Below are 10526 nucleotides of genomic sequence, written 5' to 3'. Positions count from 1 at the left end.
ACGGTAGCCCATGGCAACCCACTGCCACACGGGCTGCAGCCTACGCCATCGCCGGTGACCCAAGGCAGCCCAATTCCAGGTTGAGCTGTTGTTCAGCATCTTAGCTGTTGAGAGCAGTGTCACTGGCCCTCACATGTGGGATCCAAACCGGGGCCCTCTGGCATCCCAAGCCAGTTCCAACCATCGCGCCACTTGGCTGGCCCTAAGGAGCCTTTTTTAACTTTATTACCTCCGTAAGGGCCCTGTCTCCAAATACAGTCACATTCTGAGGTACTGAGGGTTAAGACTTCATTGTATAAAATGGATGTGAGTGGGACAGACACAATTTAGCCCATAAGAGTGCTGTAAGCGCCTTGAGGGTTGAGACCCTATTTATAATATTGCACATCCCTGCACCTAGTTGAATTCTGACACATCATTAGTCCTTAGTTTCCATTAGTGGGATTGCTGATTGATTGGTTTATGTCAATATTTTTTTGTGAAATATTGTCTTTGTCCTCCTTTCAGCTCTAACCTTCTTTAGAGAGTTCCCCAAACTGATCTAATTGGCCTTGTAGCATTTTATATGATAGAAAATAGCATTTAGATGAGCAGTCTAGCAGACTGAGTGGGGGCTCCAGAGTCAGAAATCCCCTTTCCCCCCACATTCCGTATCCCTTGTTAGCATCCCATCTACAGAATGCACTTTGGAAATGCTGGTTGTGAACGCTGGATGTGCTTTTGGCTGCAATGGCAATGCTAGTTAAAAATGCCTCGAACAACAGGGTGTTTTTCCTTCCATAGCAAGGAGTCTGGAGATGGACATTATTGGTGTTGGCTCAGTGCCTCTACATTAGAATCTCAGTGATCCTGTTGGCTTTCCCGCAAAACCTCAAGATGGCTGCAGGAGCCCCAGGCATCACATACTCACACAATTGCACTCAGTCCCAAGAGCAGTCTGGACCAGCAGATTTTCCTTCCAGTGCCTCTCGAGGAGAGAAAAATCTCCCTCAGAAACCCTCAGTAGATGTCTATGTCTTGCTGGCTAGAACTTGCTTACTTGGCTAATAATTCTAGGTGGAAAAAAAGCTGGGAAGGTGAGCGCTAGGCTGTTTCCAACCTCAGTAAGGGGAGAAGGGGGTCGGGAATGGCTTTGGGTGGCCACTCATCACCTGCCACCCTGCTGTGGGGACATACAAGTGGTTCTCATTATAGGAACAGGAAAACTAAGCCACGGAAGAGGCTGAAATCTCTAGGCTCTGACTCCCACTTATAAGAATTCATTCCACAAATACTCACTGGGCACCTGCCCCTTCCAGTGCATTGTGTTAGGCCCTGATGATACAGAGGAGAACAAAATAGACTTGGGCCCCGTCCTCTTGGAGCTTAGAATCTACGACCCAGTGGCCATCTCGCGCCTATGTTGATAAGCTGTCACACCATGTGCCAAGTGTTGCACTGTATACTTTACATGTATGTCATTTAATACAACAGGCCTGAGTGCCCAGCCCCATTTTTACAGACGAACAAACTGGGTCAGAGGGGTGGTGAAACTTGCCCAGAGTTAATAGGGAGTCAGATTTAATTAAATTTACCAGACTCTGAAAAACACAAAATATTGTGAATCTTAAAAAACCCACAATGATAGAGTATCAAAGACATATGACCTAAGCTGTCATTTAGGATTCTAACTAGATAATTTTCAGAGTGGCCTTTAAGAATCTATTGATTCTGTCAAGCTCACTTTGGGTATGTGTGTTGGGGGGCGGGGGGGTGTTTAAAAGCCTGATTGAAATTAACTTCGTTATTTCCTTAGTGATATCTGCCATAATACTTGCTGAGCCAGCTGTACCCTGAGACAATGTTATCTTTTCTTATGGTGGGTTATTAGCCCACCCCTTCAAACCATCATCCGTTTCAAACTTTCACGTATATGTGTTCACATCTTGGAAGTAAAAGCTAAATAAACCCAGCTTCCAACATGAGATCAGTGTCTGCTAATTGTGGGTCCCCATGTTGATTCTTGGAGCATTCCAGGCTGAATTATTTATGGGGATGTGTGGGCTGCCTCGTCTTCAGCCTTGGATGGTCCTTTCTGGAGAAGGGAGAGCAAAACCTCCTTGTAATTTAAAATTTTATTCTACCATCTTTTAAAATAGTGACAGAAACTTGGACTCATTCCAGATTTGACCACGAGCCACCAAGCCACAACTCCTTCTGTGAATGACCTCGTAGGTTATCCTTCGAGGACTGCCACGTGTCTTGTTTGTAGACAATACACTCCAATCAGGCCGAGGATGGTTTAGGTTGGACCAAGATCTTATGGGCTACAGTGCACAGGCTCTCTGCAGACCAAATCACAGAGGCATGTAGGAGGTGGCCACAAGTAGCACACTAATCTGCAATCTGTTAGAGAAAACTTAATTTGTTCTATGAGGTAAACCAGATGACTTCACTTGTCTTTTCACATTTCCCCCCTATTAGGTTTCCACTGTTTACTGCCGTATATCAGATCTGCTATGAAGGCAAACCCGTTCAAGAGATGCTGTCTTGTCTCCAGAGCCATCCTGAGCATATATAAAGTGGATCAGGCAACGAGTCCAACAAAGTTCTGCCTTTCCGATCAGTCTTTCCGGTTCAAATGGAAACTGGGACTTGGCAACAAGATGTTTGTTTGACTGTAATCCCATCATGGATGTATATGAATTTTTACAGATGTGTTTTTGAACTGCGAGAGCGGTTCATTGGCTAAGATGTACTGGCAACAACTAGACACGCACCTGTGAACGTGTGAGTGTGTATTCATTTCTCATTCTGTGGATATTTCTATGAACCAAAATTAAAGGTCTTTTTTAAAGATCACTTTTGAAATTTTCCCACTGTGGTAGCGTGTAAGATTGGAACGATCTCAGCTGAATTTTTTAGATCTAACTCATATGTATTTGAGTGAAGGAATTTTTTTTCTCATGATGTTACAATTTAACCAGCATTAATAACATGGTAGAATGAAAGAGTGAGTGTGTCCAAAGATCAACATACTGTAACTTTTAAACACTATCTCAAAGCCAGCATAATTAACCACTTCAATCGTGAGTTGATCTTTTTTTTTTTAACAATTAGGTATTTTTAATTAGGTAAATAATTTTCATTTCCTCTCACTGCAGTTTTCTGCATCTTTAGCCTGTTTTCTCTTCATTAGCTGCCAGAATGTGCTTTCATAAAGGCTCAGCAGTGGCAGGAGACAGAAAACTCATCTGGGATTTTCCTGCCCTTACTGACTGACATATTCTCATTAACCACACTTGTATGATGCTTTTTGTTAGGTAGTACTGTTGTGCAAACATTATTTCCTTTAAGTGTCGCAGGTCCCCTGAGAGGGGGGCTGCTACTATTCCTCATTTAAGATGCAGTCACTGCCTGGTCACCTGGTGAGGAAGGGCAGAGCCAGGAGTCAAGTTTAGTGCTCCTCCACTCCCCCACCCCGCAAGGTGCCCCGGGATCTTCTCAGACGTCATTGGGCTGATTTGACCTCCAGTGAATTGGTCGTGGCACATGCCATAGGCAACCTTTCCTGAGGCCATAGGAGGGCTCCCTGCAGCTTAGATTTGTGTGGGGATTGTCTAGACGGATACCACTTAAAGTGTCGCCCTCACTCCATCAGCTTCACTCGAAGTCTCTTAGAAATGCCGGTTCCCAGGTTCCACAGACCCCTGAATGGGGGTTCTGGTATCTGTGTGTTAACATGCCTTCCATGTGTTTCGGATGTGAATTCTAGAACCACTACTTTAGAACATTTACTTGAGATTGGCATGCCTCAAACCATGTTCCATAGGAAACTAGTGTCCTGGGACCCATTGGTGGTTCTGGGTGTCCCCTGGCAAGGTCAAGTGAGTTTGGGAAAAGCTGCGTCTGCATATCCCTCTGAAATGTGTAGAATGTATGTTTGTATGTTGGTGGAACCTGTTTATTTAACCTAGCTAGTCCCAAATGCATTAGATTATGCAGACCTTTTTTGGCAAAGTTTCCAGGGGACACTGTTCTAGGCTGAGGTGACCTTAGGACAGCTTATACCCTTCCCTCCCTGTAAGAAATTAGGATGAATAACTACCTGTGGTAGTGTTAGTTCTGAACTTTTACAATTCAGGTCTGCCATGAGACTTCGATGAAGCTTAAGGTGACACCGACAAGTACAACCAAGTAGATGTTAACGTCGCTGAAACGCACATTATGTGGAATAAGTGCTTTTAATTCTAGAATTAGAATGGGAATCACTGTGTCTTCTTAAATGAGATTGGTTTCAGGATAGCATTACAATTACCTTGCATAGCACTTGATAAAATGTTAAGGGAACATATGAATGTCACATATATATTCATGGATTTTCAGTCACTTTGTGAGATTTTGATCTTTTTTATTTTCCAGTTTGGGACTTTTTTCCTTCTATATCTGAAATGATTATAGAATAGATTTTTGTGGGAATTTTTAAAACTATCCAAAACATTTTAGGGGCATTATAAAGCCCCATCCACAGAAGTATATGAAAGCACACAAAATGCTACAAATTTTGTTGATTTTAGTGCCACTACTAAGTAAATCAATTTTGCTTGTCTCGTGATTAATGTTTTTAAAAGTTTGTACATAGGTGACAAAGTGTTACTTTTTAAGCAACTAAAGGGCGTAAGCTAATTGTGGTGTCTGTTAAGTAGGATAATCAGATATGAGAAATTAGGATTTATTTAATGTCTTTCGAGTCCTCTCATCAGCACTAAGCTTCCTGCTCTGGGTTTTGAACTTGAGTATGTTTTCTTTACAGATGCTCTAACCACTTGGAGGTCTGCTGACTGTACCTCTTGAACATACTTATGATATTCTGCACATTATGGAAAAAAGCAAATTTTATAAGTTTGTGCTCTGCTAACTATAGATATTTATTGCTCTATGAGTTATCTATTTTTATAACCACCTGTGGTCTATCATATATTTTAATTCATATTTCTTACTAATTATGGTGATGGGAAGGGAGACATCCAGAAGAGAAGCTTAATTTGTAGGATTTCAGCCAATCTGTGAATGTAAACAACTACACCGTTGCCTTGCTATAATCTAATCTACTATAATGTGGAACAAATACCTATCTTGAAATCCATCCAGCAGGTGGATTTAAGTCTTTACCTATAACATGGCCCCGTGGCCTCAGCCGAAAGCGTAGTAAGGTACCGTGTACAAAAGGGATCTTTCGTTTTTCCATTAGTTCTAACCTAAGAGCCTTTTACTTCCATGTATACTGTATTTGTTTACAGACTATAGAGGTGGATCTAATTTAAAAGCTTGGTTTAATAAACACTTAACCCCCTAAACCTGTGCTACTGATCTTATCTTTTTTTAATCGGTTAATAGCTTTATTTTTTAGATCAGGTCTTTTTTTTTTCCCCCTGAATTGTGCTACATTAACAATAATAAAAAGGTGATTTTTAAAAGAATGTCTTGATCTCTAAATCCAGTCTTCAGACATATCTGTTCCATCTGCCTGTGTTCCTTCGCATTGCTTGCTGATATTTTTATATAATATAATTGTAGGATGGAGGCTTTCCAGTCCCAGCCAGCCCCTGGATTAATGAACTTGAAATCCATCCCCGTGCCCACCTCAAATATCTAGAAAAGCTAGGTAAATATAACCAATGTCTTTTTTTAATTATTATTATGTATGTATGTATGTTTGTATTAGTTTCAGATGTCCTTTTATATGCAGGGCCCTTCTCACAAAAAAATCATGAAGGAAATCTCCAGGAGCCCAAAGCAAATACGGGGCTGATAGCCAGAGTGGTGAGGCTGTGCAGTGGCTCTGTGACTGCCAGGGGAGGGAGTGGGAATTCTCTCCATTTTACCTAAGGGTGTGGGTTATAAAGATTCTGCTGGAACTACAGCCCTCCAAGGGCTACACTGTTGGGGGGGAAGGGGGAGAAGGGGGCTCAGAAAACCCATGTATAGGCACAAACAAAGGAGCTGGATGCCAGATGTAGAAAAAGGTGTCTCCTGAAAATCTGTAATCATGAGTCTGGCACCACGAATGGGTTTGGCGTTTGAATCTTTATATCCAGGAAACCACAAGCAAAAAGGGAGCATAAACATGGGAACTTGGGCCAGTAATACCAGCAGAGAGCTGGCAGAAGCAAAAACATGAAAACACTGCAGAAATCCACACTGGATCCAGGCAGCACAGGCTTCCCGAATAAGGCCCCGCTGAATATGCACTTAAAAATATACAAAATCATTATGAGCAAAAATCAATGGCATTTTTAAAACAGAAGAATTAGGTGCCCAGAGTTTCAGATAATTAATTGAGCAATATGATAGATGCTTTGAAAGGTAATTTAAAAACTAAAGACATAAAGGGAGCATTAAAGTATTAAGGACCAATTACTATGGGGAAGAAAAAAAAAACTCCCAACAAAGCAGACTTGAAAGCAAACCTATCAGAACATCTAGAAATGAATATAATTTAAATTATGTCATTGGACAGATTAAAGAGTAGATTTAATCTGGAGATGGAATTAGCAAACTGGAAAATAGATCTGAAGATACTAATAGAAAGCACACAAAAAATATTTCAGAACTTAAGAAGTAGGTGGAGTGCAGGATAAAAAGGTTCCACATACATCTGACAGGAGTTCCAGTAGACAGAACCAGCCTTTTGACCAAAATCTTTCCATTCCCCACCTCCAACCCCTGGCAACCACAGTTCTCTCTTTCTATGCCTTCAACTTACTTAGATTCCACATATAAGTGAGATCATACAGTATTTGTCTTTGTCTGGGTTATTTCACTTAGCATAATGTCCTCCGGGTTTATCCATGTTGTCAAAAATGGCAAAATTTCCTTTTTTTTTTTTTTTTGGCTAATACTCCGCTGTATAAGTATATACCACATTTTATTTATCCACTCATCGATGGACAGACACTTAGGTTGCTTCCATATGTTGGCTATTGTGGATAATGCTTCAGGGAACATGGGGGTGCAGATAGCTATCTCTTTGAGATACTGATCTCATTTCCTTTGGATATATACCCAGAAGTGGGATGGCTGGATCATATGATAGTTCTCTTTTTAATTTGAGAGGAACTTGCATGCTGTTTTTCATAGCAGCTGCACCATTTTACACTCTCACCAACAGTGCACAAGGGTTTCCCTTTTCTCTACGACCTCGTTGACACTGTCTTTTTTATAATAGTCAACCAACTTGACAAATTACAGGGTGCATTAAGTTTAATGATAAGGTACTTTTCCAATGGCTCTTTCACTTAACATTGTGTAAAATTCAGAGATGTTTTATTTCTTAGTTTTTGACGGGGAGCTAAAGAGCCACTCCTTCTGACTGCAGCTAGTTAGGGTTTTTAGAGATGACAGCTGACATGTGGATGTATCTAAAATCTAACGATATTCCCAATTAGAAACTAGTGAAACATTGACGACATCCTAAGGACACTCTAGTGTTTAAAAAGCACATGTTAAAAATCTCGGACCTTGCTGGTATTAATTCTGGAGAAGGAGGGACAACTACATACACAAAATCTGGTCTTAGCCAGTTAGCCCTGGGGAGGAGAACAGACAGACATACCCACAGACAGACACATTCTGACACAGCCTCCTGTGTCCAAACAAGGGCTGCCAAAATATATACAATGCGGTAGTGGCGAATGGGTAAATTCTTCCAAATCTCTTGATATTTCTGCAAGTTCCATCTCTTGTCTTAACTCCTCAAACATCTTTTTAGCTATGTCTTAGGGTAAATTATGCTATTGTAGCTGCTGTAACAAACAACACTTAAATCCCAGTGGCGGGGGGGCAGCCAGTTAGCTCAGTTGGTTAGAGCGCAGTGTTCACACCACTAAAGTTGCCGCTTCAATCCCCACATGAGCTGCTGAGCTGCGTCCTCCACAACTAGATTGAAACAACTACTTGACTTGGAGCTGATGGGTCCTGGAAAAACACACTGTTCCCCAATACTCCCCAATTAAAAAAATTAAAATCCCAGTGGCGTAATGCAAAAATAAGTTTTGTACCTATCATAGTCCAAATGTGAACCAAGTGGTAGGAAGGAGCAGGCTCTTTCTCCACAGCCATGTAGCAATCCAGGCTAAAGGAATGTCTACCATCTCCTATATATGACTTTCAGGTCATCCTAGAAATTGATATCCGATCAACACACAGGAGAAAAGTGAAGAATCAGAACATAACCCCTGGAAATGGTGTTTTTTTCTTTCCTATGTCATTGGCCGGAACTCAATTGCCTAACTGCTGAGGAGGCTGGGAAATGTAGTTTAACTGTGTATCTCAGAAAGAAATTAAATAATTTCATCAACACATGGCATTGTTTCTGCCATGAGCAGCTATTAATATATGGTTTTTCTCTTTTCCTATGGTGATAAGATTACCTGCTTTTCACTGACCTTTACAGTAATCCTATGAGCTAGACTGTATAGATATTATTCCCACTTACCAATGAGGAAAGTGAACTTCAAAGAGGAATTAGTCATGATTTGACTACATGACTAAGTGGATACTAAACTAGTGAAGTAGGGGCTAGATTCCAGGTCTTGGCACAGTACTACAACCCCCGCCCCCAATCAAACCAAAAGTAACATAGCTTGCTTCAGTAAACTGAATTGGTTATACCCTCAGTAAATTAGTAGAAAATTATGTGTATAAATTCCTCATAGAACTTATTTTCTCAAAAAAAAAGTTCACCAGCAATTAAGTTTATATACAATCATAAAAAGTTATAAGGACTATCTGGTAAAATTTTAATAGAAATATATAATGGAAAAGAATATAAAATTGATTTCATATAATTAATTCTTCAAATTCCAGCCTTTATTTTTTCAAAAATTGCCTCTCATCTCTTTCCTGGAACGCCTATCAAATGTAATAGATTTTTCTCTCAGGTTGTTTTCTACATTTCTTTTATTGCAATAATTGCTCATCAGTAAAAATTACACAGGTATTTCTGTTCACTTATATCAGTAAATTCAGAGGATAAAATCCTAGAAGTGAAAATGCTGCCTCACAGATATGTGTGTTTTATAGTTTTAAAAAACATTGCAAAATTAACCTTCAAAAGGATGGCTTCAATTTATGCTTCTGACCTCACTTTCTTTTCCTAATCACTTCTATAACCTTTATTAGAGGTGACTTTTATAATAACCAGGGAAGTAAATTAAACCAATAAATCCAAATAATGTGGAATTTTGTATTTATCAAGAACTTAGAAGTCTCTCCTACCAGTTTCACTGTAAAAACTAACATTTTTTTATTCAAACTATAATTTTGTTAAAGCAGCCATAATAGTTGTAATAATAGTTGGTGGTGCTGAAAGTTTATATAGGCACAACATGGGGCATGTAAGTGAGCTGTTTACAAGGAATGTTGAAACAAGAAACATTAATAATAATTTTTTTTAAACCCACAAATTCACCGTGTAGACAAAACCCCAGAAGGATCTTATTTTTAAAAGCTGGCATGGGGTAAGATGATTGAGGAAATTCCAGGCTCCAGCAAACTGTGACCCTCCTGTCCACTAGAGGTCACTCTTTGGAAATGGTTTTTCCTTAGGCAATTGGCAGCCTGCAAAAAATATTGGGCTGTAGGAAAAGTCATGACGCATTTTTGCAATGAAAAACATAGAAAAATACGTCATGGCTTTTCCCACAACCCAATAGCATCGTTGTTCCTGTGGCAATACTTGGTCAAGTTTTTAAAAGGCCACACACTTCTTATTAACTAAGCTGAGTTTGTGCTTGGCAGTTGTCAAGTGTCTAGGTTTCATTTTAACTTTCTAACTGAAAACCGACCATAAATTTTGATGTACAATAATTTTACTTTCACTCTGCCCTCTGTCCACTTAGACATCTCATTGGGTTTTGTTGCTTCTGGGTCTCTTTCCCTTTCTTGATGTTGGACACCCACTTATGTCTGTTAAATTCTGGCTTCTCCGTCTCGTTCAAACAAAGGCAAAACCACCTGCTTCCTGCTTTTCGCTCTCAAGAAAGACTCCTGAAACATACATGGAAAATACTTCTAAAGGACGGAACTTTCATGCTTTGAAGAAGTTTCAGCAAGCATGGTGGTAGACATTGAAAGAAGAAACCCTTCACATCCTAATCTTCCCTTTGGTTTACCTGCCTGTTATCTTTGGAGATGTTGTGATTTTCATTTAGAGGCCATTTTATCATGAAGCTAAGGAAATTTAAGCTTCAAGACCCTTACTTGTGCAAGTCCCTTCTAAGGCCCTGTACCTATCTTTGTTTTCTTAAACTCGTATTCTTTTTCTTAAAGAGTTCCCTGCCCTCAAGTTATAAAAGCTTCTGGCCCCTTAAAATGAGTCCACACCTAGTTTGGGGACTTTGGAGTCAAGTGGGGATTCAAATGTTGAACTTGGCTGGCTCTTGGCAAGTTACTTAACCTGTCTAGGCTTCAATTTTTCTTGTCTATAAATAGTGTCAGGTTTCTCGAGAAGTCAGAAAACAAGTAATTTGCTTTTCACAGTTCCC

At 40.1% G+C, this 10526-nt stretch overlaps 1 protein-coding gene across 1 annotated transcript in view; it reads left to right on the top strand.

Moving 5' to 3' along the window:
• Positions 1-5336, top strand: part of GPD1L (glycerol-3-phosphate dehydrogenase 1 like) — a 52535-nt gene extending 47199 nt beyond the window's left edge. Inside the window, exon 8 of the mRNA XM_019630734.1 lies at positions 2464-5336. Coding sequence (XP_019486279.1) covers positions 2464-2560 — 97 coding nt within the window. The 3' untranslated portion in view covers positions 2561-5336. The remainder of the gene's footprint in view (positions 1-2463) is intronic.
• The last annotated feature ends 5190 nt before the right edge of the window (positions 5337-10526 follow it).

Source organism: Hipposideros armiger, unplaced genomic scaffold, assembly GCF_001890085.2.
Source record: "Hipposideros armiger isolate ML-2016 unplaced genomic scaffold, ASM189008v1 scaffold_937, whole genome shotgun sequence".
Classification (NCBI taxonomy): domain Eukaryota; kingdom Metazoa; phylum Chordata; class Mammalia; order Chiroptera; family Hipposideridae; genus Hipposideros; species Hipposideros armiger.
Note: the sequence above shows the minus strand (reverse complement) of the source record. Positions and strands in the feature narration are given on the sequence as shown.